This window comes from Littorina saxatilis, linkage group LG15 (genome assembly GCF_037325665.1).
Source record: "Littorina saxatilis isolate snail1 linkage group LG15, US_GU_Lsax_2.0, whole genome shotgun sequence".
NCBI lineage: Eukaryota > Metazoa > Mollusca > Gastropoda > Littorinimorpha > Littorinidae > Littorina > Littorina saxatilis.
The window spans coordinates 27,384,788-27,401,358 of record NC_090259.1 but is presented as its reverse complement, the minus strand read 5'-3'; the positions used below and the strand labels follow the sequence as shown (position 1 = coordinate 27,401,358).

Here is a 16,571-nt window from a genome sequence, read left to right as displayed (position 1 = left end):
GTTAGCTGTTGTGTACTTAATTGTGTGCACAAAGCAGACTTTCGTAAGCATCGGCTGTGGGGCTGGGCATGTAGCATTGGTATAAACTGGTCTGGGTGGCCGAGTGGTAAACGCACTTGCCTCGGAAGCGAGAGGTTGCGAGTTCGACCCTGGGTCAGGGCGTTAGCAATTTTCTCCCCCCTTTCCTAACCTAGGTGGTGGGTTCAAGTGCTAGTCTTTCGGATGAGACGAAAAACCGAGGTCCCTTCGTGTACACTACATTGGGGTGTGTACGTTAAAGATCCCACGATTGACAAAAGGGGCTTTCCTGGCAAAATTGTATAGGCATAGATAAAAATGTCCACCAAATACCCGTGTGACCTGGAATAAAGGCCGTGAAAGGTGAATGCTCGCCCTAATAGGCTTGAGGTTTGCTGGCCGATGTGAATGCGTGAACAATTGTGTAAAAAAAATCAGTCTCACACGGCAGAAATTAATATGTAAAGCGCTTAGAGAACGTCAAGCGCTATATAAATCTCCCCATACAATACAATCAGGGTTCGTACAGGTCATGGAAAACCTGGAAAGTCATGGAATTTGATTTTTAATTATCCAGGCCTGTAAAGTCATGGAATTTCAATTCAAGTCATGGAAAGTCATGGAATTTAACAAAAATAAGAAGAAAAAAAATATTAACCTTTAGCACGCCAGCGGTGATTTTCGTTGCCCAGCCATTCCCCCCCCCCCCCCCCCCCCCCCCCCCTTTGCCAGCCAGCAGTGATTTGCGTCGCCAGCACAAGGCTTAATTTGTTCGTATGACACACTTCTCGTTCGTATTTGCATACGAGAATAACGGTATTTTTAATGGCACTTGAGCCAAAGCGAGGCTCACTTCCTTTCGTTATCTCGTCGTGTCGTCTTCGCTGCATTTGAGTCGGTTTCGTCGAAGTTTTCTGCTTTTGTTTTTGCATCGATAAAGTACTTTAGTGCTTCGACAAGCAAGATGGTGGATGATGAGTTTGAAACTTTCTTTCGAGTTGTTTCTTGACAACAAAAAGTATGCGGAATTGGAACGAATTACCGAGGAAGATCTTCGCAATGAACTGTGTATCGCGGTGAAAAAAATGACAGTTCGTCAAGTCACAGTGACGGTTACGAAACGGAATTTACGAAAGTGCAGATGGATACAAACAGTGGCTGGTCCAGTTTAGTGAAATGATAGGACCAGCAAACATTACCGATAATCTGACTGCGTAGCAAATGCTTGACTCGCTCGTCGAAGAGACACTGCGTAGAAACTGACTCAAATTCAGTGCAAAGCGAGCCAATGTCAAAACTGGCAGTGACAAGACGTAAAAAGTTTGCGTGTTCGGAAATGGCGACCAGTGGATCTAGTCATGGAAAATGTTATTGAGGCTCATGGAAAGTCATGGAAAAGTCATGGAATTTTGTTTCTAAAAACCAGTGGGGACCCTGTACAATACTAAAAAACGTCAATCGTATTGTCCGTCTGCAAGACGTTGTTTTCGTTGCATGACGGCGGTTTGCGCGCACGTGTGTGTGTGTGTGTGTGTCAGTGTTTGTGTGTGTGTGTGTGTGTGTATGTGTCAGTGTGTGTGTGCGTGTGTGTGTGTGTGTGTGTGTGTGTGTTTGCCACTTGAATGCTTGACTTGATGTCTGTATGTGTGTTTGTGTGCTTAAGCCTACTTAAAACTCTCAAGAAAAACACACACAACGATCCATCCTAACTCAACTCCACAACTTCTCCTCCAACCGAAAACGTCATCAACCCCTAGTGACATCATCAACACCCAGTGACGTCATCAACACACACAGCCCCTCCACTGAGTGACGTCAGGCCGGCACGCCGAAGAAGGCACTCGCGGAAGCGATCCAACTAACACCGCCATGGACTGTCAACAGTCTGCAGCAGCCCCGGCATCTGATACTGACTAAAGTGAACGCCTCAATGTCCAGAGATCACGATGTGTTGAGGGAGGTGTCGAACTGGCTGGTGCGGCTGTGCCACTGCTACCTCCCATACAACTTTGTCATGAGGCTTGTCCTGAGTGGCGCAGCCTCTCTGCTGCTCTCTGAGGTCATTGCTGACGACTGGGAAGTCACAAGGTACAAGTTTTGAGCTGTGTGTGTGTGTGTGGGGGGGGGAGGGGTAGGGTGTGTGTGTGTATGTATGTGCGTGCGTGCGTGCGTGTGTGTGTGTGTGTGTGTGTGCGTGTGCGTTCGAAGGAGGTAGAGGGTGCGTGCGTGTGTGTGTGTGTGCCGCGTGCGTGCGTGCGTTCGAGGGAGGTAGAGGGTGCGTGTGTGTGCGTGTGTGTGCGTGCTAATGTGTGTGTGTGTGCATGCGTGCCTGTATGCGCATGCATGTGTACGTGCGTTCGAGAGAGGTAGAGGGATGGAAGGGCAAGGATTTACCTTAACAAAACGAAAAGCCGAACCTTGTGATGCCATTTTGGCAAATTTACCACAGAAAATATATCGTGGCAATCACCCCCACCCCGTTGTTCTTTGCAGATGAAGAAAAGTGACGTGACCGTGTACGTGTCAATCTATTGTTTCTGGGTCATCTTCTTCATGTCTGACATTCTGGCGCACCTCAATGGCTATTATGTAAGCCAGGTCGTGGGGGTCTTCTTCAGGTAAGTGTATGGTCTTGCTTGGTTAGTCATTGTCTGTGACGCCACATTATTTCATGATATTATGAGAATCCTTTTTAGAACGAACCTGTGCCTAATTCCCAAGCTTGATAATACATGTAGGTAAAAAGGTAGAATTTGAGAGGACGAGGAAAAAAATCGTTCTCGTACAGTCTATCTGTCTGTGTGTGTGTCTGTCTGTCTGTGTGTCTGTCTGTGTGTCTGTCTGTCTCGTTTTCTCTCTCGTTTTCTCTCTCTCTCTCTCTCTCTCTCTCTCTCTCTCTCTCTCTCTCTCTCTCTCTCTCTCTCTCTCTCTCTCTCTCTCTCTCTCAGTCTCTCAGTCTCGAAATGGACAACTGAAGGTATACAATCCAAATTTGTGAAGCCACGATTTTTCAAGGGCTTGTTCCCTTGGACCGTTTCTAAATACCGAGCAGCCCAGCTCATGCTACCTTTAATTGTTAAGGTTGACCCTCCCCCGACCCCAAACAAACAAACAATCACCTACACACACACACACACACACATACACACACGCGCACACACACACGCGCGCACACGCACACACACACACACACACACACACACACACACACACACACACACACACACACACACACACACACAATCACATGCTTTCATTGTTGTTTTCTTTGGACCGGAAGATATGAACATACCATCTTAAAAGGGTCCATTATAAAATCTGATAGTTTCCCACAACATGCATATGGATGGATTTCAGGTTATTCGCCGCAGAGATTGGAGTCAGCATATACCTGAAACTGAAGGGTGAGACAGATGTTCTGAAACGAGGGCTGAGTATGAAACCCCTTCTCCATCCCAATCTTCAGTGGTTGGACGACCTGGTACATTCACTCAGGTAGGTGTGTGTGTGTGTGTGGTGTGTGTGGTGTGTGTTTGTGTGTGTGTGGTGGGTGTGTGTTTGTGTGTGTGTCAGTGTGTGTTGGTGGTATTAACTTATACTTCTTCTCCTTCTGCTATCTCTTAAGACTACATTCTAACTGTTATCACACACACACACACACACACACACACACACACACACACAGACACACACAGACACACACAGACACACACACATATATAGATATACACACACACACAGTCACACCACCATACAACACACACCATGTGGACTGGGTGGCCGAGTGGTAACGCACTTGCGCTCGGAAGCGAGAGGTTGCGAGTTCGACCCTGGGTCAGGGCGTTAGCAATTTTCTCCCCCCCCCCCCCCCCCCCTTTCCTAACCTAGGTGGTGGGTTCAAGTGCTAGTCTTTCGGATGAAACGAAAAACCGAGGTCCCTTCGTGTACACTACATTGGGGTGTGCACGTTAAAGATCCCACGATTGACAAAAGGGTCTTTCCTGCGGCAAAATTGTATAGGCATAGATAAAAAATGTCCACCAAAATACCCGTGAGACTTGGAATAATAGGCCGTGAAAAGTAGGATATGCGCCAAAATGGCTGCGATCTGCTGGCCGATGTGAATGCGTGATGTATTGTGTAAAAAAAATTCCATCTCACACGGCATGAATAAATCCCTGCGCCTTGAATATGTGCGCGATATAAATTGCATAAAAAAAAATTTAAAACAAAAAATCCCTGCGCTTAGAACTGTACCCACGGAATACGCGCGATAAGCCTCATATTGATACAACACACACACACGCACACAACCGCGCGCGCGCCCACACACATACCACTCCATTATCACCCACCAAACAAACACACATACCACTCCCCAGCCATCAAACACACACTGACACACTCACACACACCGATCCCACCACTCCCCCCTCCCCCCCCTCCCCTTCACCAAACCATTAGGCCAATTCACCCTCTACCTTCCCGGCCTTACACATGTTTCAGGATCGGCCTCATCGTGGGCTGCATCAGTGCATCCGTGGTGGTTCACCTGTTCGACCGCCCTGAGCTGCTGGGAGTCGAGAACTCCGCAAATGACAGTAATAAATAAAGCAGAGGAACATGAAGGCCCGTCGCTCAGTTTCTACATTGTTCTCGCACAGAGAGAGAAAGAGAGGGGGGGGGGGTACGTCAGAGCGGACCATAAGTTAGCAACTCAAACGCTCGTCACTTTTTTGACTCACATGCGAAGCAAAAGTGAGTCTATGTACTCACCCGAGTCGTCCGTCCGTCCGTCCCCCCCGTCCGTCCGGCCGTCCGGCCGTCCGGCCGGCCGGCCGGAAAACTTTAACGTTGGATATTTCTTGGACACTATTCAGTCTATCAGTACCAAATTTGGCAAGATGGTGTATGATGACAAGGCCCCAAAAAACATACATAGCATCTTGACCTTGCTTCAAGGTCAAGGTCGCAGGGGCCATAAATGTTGTCTAAAAAACAGCTATTTTTCACATTTTTCCCATTTTCTCTGAAGTTTTTGAGAGTGAATACCTCACCTATATATGATATATAGGGCAAAGTAAGCCCCATCTTTTGATACCAGTTTGGTTTACCTTGCTTCAAGGTCAAGGTCACAGGAGCTCTTCAAAGTTGGATTGTATACATATTTTGAAGTGACCTTGACCCTGAACTATGGAAGATAACTGTTTCAAACTTAAAAATTATGTGGGGCACATGTTATGCTTTCATCATGAGACACATTTGGTCACATATGATCAAGGTCAAGGTCACTTTGACCCTTATGAAATGTGACCAAAATAAGGTAGTGAACCACTAAAAGTGACCATATCTCATGGTAGAACGAGCCAATAAACACCATTGTACTTCCTATGTCTTGAATTAACAGCTTTGTGTTGCATGACCTTGGATGACCTTGACCTTGGGTCAAGGTCACATGTATTTTGGTAGGAAAAATGTGTAAAGCAGTTCTTAGTGTATGATGTCATTGCTAGGTTTAGTTATTTGACCTTGACCCTGAAGGTCAAGGTCATGTAAAGGTCAAGGTCAAGGATGTGAGTCGTATGGGCTTTGCCCTTCTTGTTCTTTGTGTTTAAAGAGGGAGGGAACTCAGAACTCAGAACTTTATTACATAAGGATAAAGGTTTTAGGCTTAGCCTAATCTTCCAACCTGTCCTTGGAACATACAAAGAATAATTGTAAACGAAAGCAAAGACTGCGCACATACACACACACACACATGCACACATATACACACACACATTCCGCCCCCCACACACACACAATATCAGTGCTCGCGCGCGCGAGCGTGCGCTCGCATACCTACACACATGCACATGCTATCATTTCATACCTAAGTAAAACAAGTCGCGTAAGGCGAAAATACAACATTTAGTCAAGTAGCTGTCGAACTCACAGAATGAAACTGAACGCAATGCCATTTTTCAGCAAGACCGTATACTCCTAGCATCGTCAGTCCACCGCTCATGGCAAAGGCAGTGAAATTGACAAGAAGAGCGGGGTAGTAGTTGCGCTAAGAAGGATAGCACGCTTTTCTGTACCTCTCTTTGTTTTAACTTTCTGAGCGTGTTTTTAATCCAAACATATCATATCTATATGTTTTGGGAATCAGGAACCGACAAGGAATAAGATGAAAGTGTTTTTAAATTGATTTCGACAATTTAATTTTGATAATAGTTTTTATATATTTAATTTTCAGAGCTTGTTTTTAATCCAAATATAACATATTTATATGTTTTTGGAATCAGAAAATGATGGAGAATAAGATGAACGTAAATTTGGATCGTTTTATAAATTTTTATTTTTTTTTTACAATTTTCAGATTTTTAATGACCAAAGTCATTAATTAATTTTTAAGCCACCAAGCTGAAATGCAATACCGAAGTCCGGGCTTCGTCGAAGATTACTTGACCAAAATTTCAACCAATTTGGTTGAAAAATGAGGGCGTGACAGTGCCGCCTCAGCTTTCACGAAAAGCCGGATATGACGTCATAAAAGACATTTATCAAAAAAATGAAAAAAACGTCTGGGGATATCATACCCAGGAACTCTCATGTCAAATTTCATAAAGATCGGTCCAGTAGTTTAGTCTGAATCGCTCTACACACAGACACACACACACACACACACACACACACACACACACACACACGCACATACACCACGACCCTCGTCTCGATTCCCCCTCTACGTTAAAACATTTAGTCAAAACTTGACTAAATGTAATGAACAGTATCTCATCAAAGTATTTTAAACTAGTAAAACATCAAAATAATGGTCGAGTATAAACATAAAAAATATTGGACTCGCAAAGTCATAAAAAACAAGACCAGACACAAACAACGGAAATGTTTTTTTTTTAATTTCTTAAAAAAGTACAGCAATGTATTGCCGAACAGGGCCATATACAGGCACCTTAAGTTTCAAGAAGAAGGGGGAGGGTGACGAGAGATTACGCATTCAGATTAACTACATATACAATATTTAACAAGAAGAGCAAACGCTCGATCGAGTCACTTTCGCAGTTCTGAATATTATATGAGGCATCAGATGGACAGGAAGAAATTGCTATTCACAACACAATGAGTCACGTTCACATAAAATTTGAGCCCGGTCACTTTTATAGTTTCCGAGAAAAGCCCAACGTTAAGTTGTGTGTTGCCGAACAGAAAAGGCTAGTTATCTCCCTTGTTTTTCTGATAACGTTCGTAAAAGGCTACAGATGTAAATACTTTGATGTAAAGAATAATCCTACAAAGTTTCAATCACATCCGATGAACTTTGTCAAAGATATAAAATGTCTAATTTTTCCTTTGACGCTGACCTGTGACCTTGAAAAAGGTCAAAGGTCAACGAAACCATCGTTAAAGTGTAGAGGTCATTGGAGGTCACGACTAAACAAAATATGAGCCCGATCGCTTTGATAGTTTCCGAGAAAAGTCCAACGTTAAGGTGGTGTCTACGGACGGCCGGCCGGACGGCCGGCCGGACGGCCGGCCGGACAGACTAACACTGACCGATTACATAGAGTCACTTTTTCTCAAGTGACTCAAAAACAACAACACTTAAGAGCATTGCATACATTAACCAAGTACACAATGGAAACAGAATTATGGGAACAACAACAACAACACACACACGCACACACACACACACACACACACACACACACACACACACACACACACACACACACACACACACACACACACACACACGCACATACACGCAGACATTAGTTAAATTGTTGTTGAATTAAAAAGTAATCTAATGGAAATGTAACCTGTAATGTAAAAGAAAACAAAATTAAAATTTCATTATAAAAAAAAGACCAATGAAGAAGGATATGCTCACCGCCCAAAAAGAAAGAAAAAAAAAAAAAAGACGAAAGAGGCAAAAAAGATGGGTTGAAGCAGCCTTGCATGCAACTGAGGTCAAAAAAAAAAAAAAAAGTACACAATGGAAACTGGACATCAGGGGCAGTTTATAGTGTGATCAAATGTGTGTGCTTAAAGGCCTTTAAGGATGCGGATCGTTTGATTTCTATTGGCAAAGAATTCCACAGAGATGATCCTGAAAAAGCAAAGCTGGATTTATAAAGATCTATACGAGGAATTGGAGGAGAGAGAGAGAGACGGAGAGAGAGAGAGACGGAGAGAGAGAGAGAGAGAGAGAGAGAGAGAGAGAGAGAGAGAGAGAGAAAGAGAGAGAGAGAGGGGAAGAAAGAAAGAGAGAGAGAGAGAGAGAGAGAGAGAGAGAGAGAGAGAGAGAGAGAGAGAGAGAGAGAGAGAGAGAGAGAGAGCTGAACCGAACAGAACTCTATTTTACAAGGATGAAGATTTAAGGCTGGGCTTTTTCTTACAATCTGTCCTTGAGAGAGAGAGAGAGACAGACAGACAGACAGACAGACAGACAGAGACACAGTGAGCTGTAAAATAAATCTCGAAATGAAAATTGGAGTCACCATGTTCGTTGATACTGATCGGCAATTATTGTTTTGTTATTCATGAAGTGTGTGTTTGATAAGGCGGAAGGGCGAGGCATTGGTGGTGAAATGGTGTTCACGAGTATAACTTTGCTCGTGCCTGTTTGTTCGCTGCGCTGTGTTAAAACTGGAAGCTTGCTTGCTCCCAGTCTGTTTGGCGGAGCAAATTCAATACTTGAATGTTGGCTTACTTTAATTGACCGAATCTCTGGACAGACCCCCCACCCCACTCCAGACACACACTCTCGATCTCTCCCCCCCTTAAACACACTAACCAACACACACACACACACACACACACACACACACACACACACACACACACACACACACACACACACATACACACTTGATACCATTTAATTCGAGATTCCATATGGACAGTTAAGAAAGTCAACGAGACAGTGAAACGCAAGGTAAAGAAGGGCAATCAGTGCTGGACAGGTTTATTTCACTTTTAAATATACAATCACATCTCATTGGTGTGAAAACACAGCCGCGAGGGATGCAATAATGACACAGGATATAAGAATAGCTAAACAACAGATCTAGAGACACAAACACACAGAACAAATCTACAAGAACAAACAACAGTCAACCGAGAACCAAGTCCCATCACATCAAAACCCATGTTCCCTCTACGCGTAGTGTCGCAGGTGCGACGAAAGAAGGACACGTTTATCAGGTGGGTATTTTTGTTTACCAAAGCCACACCACGTGCACGTGAATTTATTATAAGAACCGCAGGCCCTGGAGACGACCCCTTCCCATCACACGGTTCTCAACACTAAGGCCTCCACATCGAAAGTGAAGATCGGATGGCATGGCAAGACAAAGTGTATTCTAGGTTTTTTCCGAGAAACTGGCAAAACAACGAGGACATAGACCAACACAGCTAAATAAACAACTATACACATCCATCAGACACCCCAGACAAATAAGTCTGAAAGCCTATATATAGGTATTCATGCAAACAGCGACGATCAAGGTGATGGTGAAGCTTCAGTGACTATAAGCACCAAAGATACACTAACTGACACAGGAGAAATGCTAAAAGAACCACAACCCCTCAAACAAATCCAGCCCCAACACATAGTGACATATGCATTAGCCCCGAAGCCTCTATGTCGAGAGAAATGAAATAATGAAACAGGATGAGCTTTCACTAGTTTCAGGAGTAGCTGATCATCAAAGACACACTGACACCGACTGACACACTTCAAGGACGACCACACACCCTCAACACAAAACATTCCCCTCTCGTGGGTCTGTGAAATACCCAGGCCTCTATACCTTTCGTGATGAAAGCAAGACAAGACAAAGAAAGGCAAGACAAGTTTATCTGTTTGAGTGTGTGTGCCGGCTGGCGCGCGCGTGTGTGTGTGTGTGTGTGTGTGTGTGTGTGTGTAGTGTGTCAGACACGCATGCACATAAAGTCATTAGAACAACTACAGTCCTTCAAATCGACCCAGCCCCATCACAATGGACAACAAACTCCCAACACAACAAAATCTCCTCACATGGGCCTGAACACCCAGGCCTCTATACCATTGGTGATAAAGGCGATGATGAGGCAGGAGAATACGGTAGCCAGACGGATGTTGTAGCCAGCCTCCCCGAGCCAAGCCAGACCTTTACCAGACCGGTTGGCTTCCAGTGTCGGCTGCATACTGAAGCCTCGACGAAAAATGTTGTTGTGGCCGCGGTAGAAGGCGTAGGCCATCACTGCTGCCTCTGCGAAGAACACCTGCACAGTATTCGAATGTGAGAAGCCTTCTTGTCGCAAAGGCGGCTTCTTACCACACGTATCCCTTGTATACTATGAAAGTATTGCTCTGCTTCCTGCCCTGAAGACTAATAGAGCATGCATAACTTATTTCTTTATTGCATTTAGTGAACTTCTTCTTCTTCTTCTTCCGGTTGGTAGCCAAAGTCCACAACGACCATTCATTGCCACCTTGGGCGGCGATATGGCTAAGTCGGTAACACGATGGGTTCAAAAACATCAGTTTCGTTGCCATGGTCTGGCTTGGGTTCGATCTAGGACTCAGCGAAGGATCTTTTCCACGGAGTCAACTTTGTGAAGCCTACTCCTTTCGGTGTTCAAAAACCCTAATGTGCGTGCACACGTACGATAAAGATCCCAAGGTCTTGAATTAAGACAACACGCACGAGTCAACTTATCATCCTCGTGGCGGCATCTCGATGATTTGACGAGACAACCCGATTGCCAGTGAGTCAGTTGAAATCGGGTCAAAATATTACAAGACTACCCTATGCCAGGAAAGAACGCTTGGCTGGGCCCAAAGGTGTCCTTATATTACAAGGACCGTTAGGCCTATACATGTCCTGTGGAAGAAGTGTATCTCTCAGTGAGCCAAGCGTTAGATATCATTTATGTTTTCATCGTTTGTTTGTTTGGTTGTTTGGTTGGTTGGTTTCTTTCTGCGCACTAAAGCCTGATATTAATTGGGCGAAGTCTACTTCACGAAGGTCGCTACACGAAACTTTAGCACTAAGTTTTTGGTAAAAAGACTTAGCGAAGTCGACTACGAGCTCAATTAAGGACCGCCTTAATTGAGCCTGAAGTTAATTTGACTTCACGAAGTCTTTTTACCGAAAATTCACCAGCTTCGCGAAGTATACGCCCGGCTAATGACAAACGACGTCGACTGAACAAACCTAGACTTCTCTTCTTGACCCAGTATTCTAAACTGACATCTCTTATGTCATAAATGGACAAAAGGTAGAGAAGACGTCATAATGCGAAGCACACGTCACCTAAAACATTGTCAAATCTTCTAGGAACTTACGAATCATTCCGAGAAAAAAAAGTCACTCTCGGTGACTTCGTCATATCAGCAGAAAAAAAAGAATCGTAAGGTCACCGCCTGACTGTGCATGTATCGGTGTCGGATGTCATTAAGGACAGGCTTTAAAGGACAGCCTTAAACCCAAAAAGGTCAGTCATTGAGATTCCCACCCACCTTGAAGAGGACAGGCACGATCTGCGCGACGAGACGCACGTTAAGCGTGGCAAGCAGCATGGGGGCACAGAAGACGATCCAAGCGCCGTATATGACGCTCAACACACACAGGTCCGTGATGTTGACCGGGTCGTCCGGCGAGTGCTTGTAGTACGACACGCCGCCCAGCGCCACGGCCACCACGAACACGTACACTACGCGCACGTAGATGGGGCCATTGTACAGGTCCTTTACAATATTGTGGAAGAACGACCTGTTAAAGACAGACTATATTGATTCATAAAGACTAATACTTTTCTTTTTTACTCTCTTTGGAAATCAAATAACTAAAGGGAAGTGAGCGCTCTAAATAGCACTCTGCTTTATTTGTCTTAAGATTCTTTCTCCAGAAATGAAACTTCTGACGTCAAAAGCCAAACAAAGTTCGAAAAGACGCCACAACGTGAATAATGGCGTGTCTGCATGTCTCCCGAGGAAGTAACAAAGAATTTCAAGGACTAAGTTCTTTGTCAATACACATCTATGGTCTCGGTGACTGCAACATTTATCGGCAGTAAAACATTATTCGTAAGGTCACCGCCAGACTGTGCATGTATCGGTATAGTTTTTGACTCACCCGAGTAATGGGTAAGTCTTAGTATTCATCCGTGTCCGTCTGTGTGGCCGGACGGCTGGTCGGCCGGCCGTCCGACCGTGGACAAAAAAAACCCTAACGTTGAGGTTATCTTGAATGCTTTTCAAGCTAGACCTTTGAAACTTTGCTCACTTTGAGAGTTTGATGATCTCATGAAGTGACTCCAGCTTGGTTGAGCCTCGTCAAATTTTGGGGTAACACAATTGTAGGTGTTGATAATCAGAGATATGACCACAATTTGGCTCGTTTTCATCAAATTTCAGAGTCACAGCATGAAAATGAAGGCGAGTCGAGTAAGCAATTGCTTTTCTTGTTCATTAAGAAAGAAAAGAGACTCAGGCCGGCATGGGATTCTGAAATCTCCGTTTTTACTGCCACAGTCGAACCTGTCCTAGCAACCCCCGCTTGGTTACGACTGCAGTGACCAGCAGCGCATTACGACCACCAAAGGATTCACGAAGAGGAATATATCTATGTATGATTAACCTTTCCATAGCGACCACCTGTCTATAACGACCACTTTTGGTCTGTCTCTTGGCGGGTGGTCGTTATGGCCAGGTTCCATTGTACAAGTAAAACGAGAGCCGGCAAACCAACTTCTCAGCGCCACTTTCAGAGCTGACCAGTCGTCAATCAAGGCATGCCTGCCGTAACAGGGAATCACGCGAGAGGGAAGTTGTGCATTTGGATGAAACAGACCATCAAACCAGAAAACAGTGGGTAGAAAACATATGTACCCATTGTGCGTTTGGTTGGAAATGACCTTGTCTGAGGTGGTCACGAAGCTGATTCGCCGATGGCTCTCTGGCATGTCAGCGTCGATTTCAAAATCGTCGCCATGATCGTCTCCCACCAGTGACATAGACACTGGCATACTGGCCGGCCTGCACAGTCTGTGGCTATACTGAAAGGCTGAACAGAGACAGACTGTGTTTCAATAGGGCAATCAGCCACAGACAAGGCTATAGGCTACTACTCTGTGACTCTGTGTGTGTGTGTGTGTGTGTATTATGTGTGTGTGTGTGTTATTCTGTGTGTGTGTGTGTGTGTGTGTGTGTGTGTGTGTGTGTGTGTGTGTACCCGTGTGTGTGTTCATGTGTGTGTGTGTGTGTCCTTTACTTAGGGTTTGAGAGAAAGAATCAGACAATATTAACTACTAGATGATTACCCGCTTCGCCGGGTACCGGCTTCGCCGGGAAGAAGTAGAGCCGAATACCAGGCTGCGCCTGGGAGCCGGCTTTGCACGAAGGAAAGGAGATAAACGCGCAAAACACTGGAGACCTTCTAAAAATAGTAACGTGCAGTGACCTTCTAAAAATAGTAACGTAGTAACGGGAATATGGATTGACGCCACACGGAGGAAGGGAGATAATCGCGGCTGAAAACACTGGAGAAAATAATGAAGAGTTACTGGTAGTGGATCCAGACCCAAAAAAACCAAAATCGGTTCAGCGCGCACAGCGCTGCGCGCTGAGAGCACGTGTTGAAATATCTCATCGACCAGGTTGTGTCCAGGGTGTACCTGAATATGATCACCAAATTTGAAACAGATCCATCGAGAACCTTGGCCGCGCATCGCGCACAGACACACAGACAGACAGACAGACACTAGTCGTATATATATATATATATATATATATAGATGTCAATTATTTGTTGGTCAAAAAGACTGTATCTACGTTTGAATTAACTTGTAAAATAGGCCTACACACCAGGAATGGTTTTGTTCAACAGTTTGCTGTCTGAACACGAACTGGTAAGCAATTGATGAATTGTTTTATTGGTAGGGGAAGGCTGCCATATATGAACCACTTTTTGTCTCTTGCTGATAACTACCCGTAGCTTATTTTCTTGCAAAGAAGTTTCATTTTGTGTTTGGTAGTCCTTCGCTCCTGGGTTACCCGTCAGGCCTAATTAGAGTGAATTAACTTTGATACAGAAAAATTCATATAATTATGGTCCATATTAGGAGCCTGGGCGCCTAATATGGACCAGTGGAGAGGCCTTTACGATTCACTGTAAAAAGCCCCCTTTACTTCAGAACATGATACGACTTAGTGTGCAAGTCAGAATAATTCAAATATGCTTTAGATGTGTCTGTTTCGGGTTGTCGAGAACATTATTTAAAGCACAACAGGTAACTAAAGAAACATAAAACAAGTCGCGTAAGGCGAAATTACAACATTTAGTCAAGCTGTCGAACTAACAGAATGAAACTGAACTCACTGCATTTTTACAGCAAGAGCGTATACTCGTAGCATCGTCAGTCCACCGCTCGATGCAAAGGCAATAGAATTGACAAGAAGAGCGGGGTAGTAGTTGCGCTGAGAAGGATAGCACGCTTTTCTTTATCTCTATTCTTTTTAACTTTTTGAGCGTGTTTTTAATCCAAACATATCACATCTATATGTTTTTGGAATCAGGAACCCACAAGGAATAAGATGAAATTGTTTTTAAATCGATTTCGGAAATTTTATTTTAATACAGTGGACGCCGCTTAATAAAACCGCGGTTAATAGAGCCAGCCGCTTATAAAAGCCGATTTCAGACGGTCCGGATTTATCACTATATCTTATGTATTAGAAAAAGCCGAACCAACCCGCCGCTTATCAAAGCCAGTTTTCTCAGAGAAATCACGTAGTTTGTGACTAAAACTCACATTATCTTGTGGAAGACGACCAACAAACAAACACTCATAAAATCGTTCTTCTCTGCCGAGTAATCTTTCTTTCTTTATTTGGTGTTTAACGTCGTTTTCAACCATTCAAGGTTATATCGCGACGGGGGAAAGGGGGGAGATGGGATAGGGGAAAGGGGGGAGATGGGATAGAGCCACTTGTTAATTGTTTCTTGTTCACAAAAGCACTAATCAAAAAATTGCTCCAGGGGCTTGCAACGTAGTACAATATGACCTTACTGGGAGAATGCAAGTTTCCAGTACAAAGGACTTAACATTTCTTACATACTGCTTGACTAAAATCTTTACAAACATTGACTATATTCTATACAAGAAACACTTAACAAGGGTAAAAGGAGAAACAGAACCGTTAGTCGCCTCTTACGACATGCTGGGTGGCATCGGGTAAATTCTTTCTCGTCCCAACCGGCAATATGGGACTTCCCCTAACCCGCGGGGGGCCTGCCGAGTAATGATTCGTGACGGTGACAGTGAAATTATTGATGTACCGAAGTGATCAAAGTACACGTACATGTACATATTTAAAACAAAAGTTCAACATCCTTCGTGAAGTTTTGTTTAGATTCAAACAAGTGTAAATGACGAAAGAAAGTGACCGAGTGACGTAAACAAAAGAGAAGATTTTTTTTTCTTTCGAAAATGACGTATTCCTGGGCCGCCGGTTAATAAATCCGCCGCTTATTAAAGCCATTTTTCGTCGGTCCAGAAGTGGCTTTATTAAGCGGCGACCACTGTAATAATTTTTATATTTTTAATATTCAGAGCTTGTTTTTAATCCAAATATAACATATTTATATGTTTTTGGAATCAGAAAATGATGAAGAATAAGATGAACGTAAATTTGGATCGTTTTAAAAACAAATTATTTTTTATACAATTTTCAGATTTTTAATGACCAAAGTCATTAATTAATTTTTAAGCCACCAAGCTGAAATGCAATACCGAAGTCCGGCCTTCGTCGAAGATTGCTTGGCCAAAATTTCAATCAATTTGATTGAAAAATGAGGGTGTGACAGTGCCGCCTCAACTTTTACAAAAAGCCGAATATGACGTCATCAAAGGTATTTATCGAAAAAAAGAAAAAAACGTCCGGGGATATCATTCCCAGGAACTCTCATGTCAAATTTCATAAAGATCGGTCCAGTAGTTTGGTCTGAATCGCTCTACACACACACACGCACAGACAGACAGACCGTGACACACACACACACACACACACACACGCACAGACAGACACACACACACACACACACACATTCACCACGACCCTCGTCTCGATTCCCCCTCTACGTTAAAACATTTAGTCAAAACTTGACTAAATGTAAAAAATGAGTGAAAATAAATGAAATTATCAACTTCCACGATTTTTTATATTTTTTTGAAAGCTCTATATTAGGCGACACTCACGTGTACTTTGATATTTTGCTATTATTTTTTGTTTGCGGTAGGCTAGACTTGAAACTCGGGGTCAACACTGCTAAAATGTAACAAATACAGTCTTAGCTGTCATAAATAGCCATTTTTTGAGTGATAACAGCTTTGGCTGTGGACAGAAACTAGTCCGTTTTAGGCGTCAAATTTAGAGTGAACGATGCCAAAAGTGCAAAAAAGAGAAAAAGTCTAACGGTTTTGAGGTTTGTGCTTCTGCAACTGTTCTGACACGTGCAAGTTATCCAGAGAGGGTGAATACAGCGAATGAAATTGTTTTG

The 16,571-nt window shown here is 43.8% G+C and overlaps 2 protein-coding genes across 4 annotated transcripts in view; one reads left to right on the top strand and one right to left on the bottom strand.

Moving 5' to 3' along the window:
• The first annotated feature begins 2,482 nt into the window (after positions 1-2,482).
• Positions 2,483-5,409, top strand: LOC138948085 (uncharacterized). Its single transcript, XM_070319609.1, has 3 exons — positions 2,483-2,636; positions 3,376-3,513; positions 4,525-5,409. The coding sequence occupies exons 1-3, from the start codon at positions 2,512-2,514 to the stop codon at positions 4,628-4,630; spliced, it is 369 nt and encodes a 122-aa protein (XP_070175710.1). The 5' UTR covers positions 2,483-2,511; the 3' UTR covers positions 4,631-5,409.
• A 3,564-nt stretch (positions 5,410-8,973) lies between these two features.
• Positions 8,974-16,571, bottom strand: part of LOC138948959 (uncharacterized) — a 17,351-nt gene continuing 9,753 nt past the window's right edge. For all 3 annotated transcript variants that reach the window (XM_070320637.1, XM_070320636.1, XM_070320634.1), the window contains exons 2-4: positions 12,902-13,076; positions 11,531-11,783; positions 8,974-10,290 (exon numbers count right to left, since the gene is read on the bottom strand). In XM_070320637.1, the coding sequence (XP_070176738.1) occupies positions 10,060-10,290; positions 11,531-11,783; positions 12,902-13,038 (621 nt within the window). In that variant the 5' untranslated portion in view covers positions 13,039-13,076 and the 3' untranslated portion in view covers positions 8,974-10,059. The remainder of the gene's footprint in view (positions 10,291-11,530; positions 11,784-12,901; positions 13,077-16,571) is intronic.

Coding starts and splice junctions, on each gene's coding strand:
- LOC138948085 (XM_070319609.1), top strand. CDS start 2,512: ATGAAGAAAAGTGACGTGACCGTGTACGTGTCAATCTATTGTTTCTGG. Junction 2,637..3,375: donor GTCGTGGGGGTCTTCTTCAG/GTAAGTGTATGG, acceptor GATGGATTTCAG/GTTATTCGCCGCAGAGATTG. Junction 3,514..4,524: donor GACCTGGTACATTCACTCAG/GTAGGTGTGTGT, acceptor CACATGTTTCAG/GATCGGCCTCATCGTGGGCT.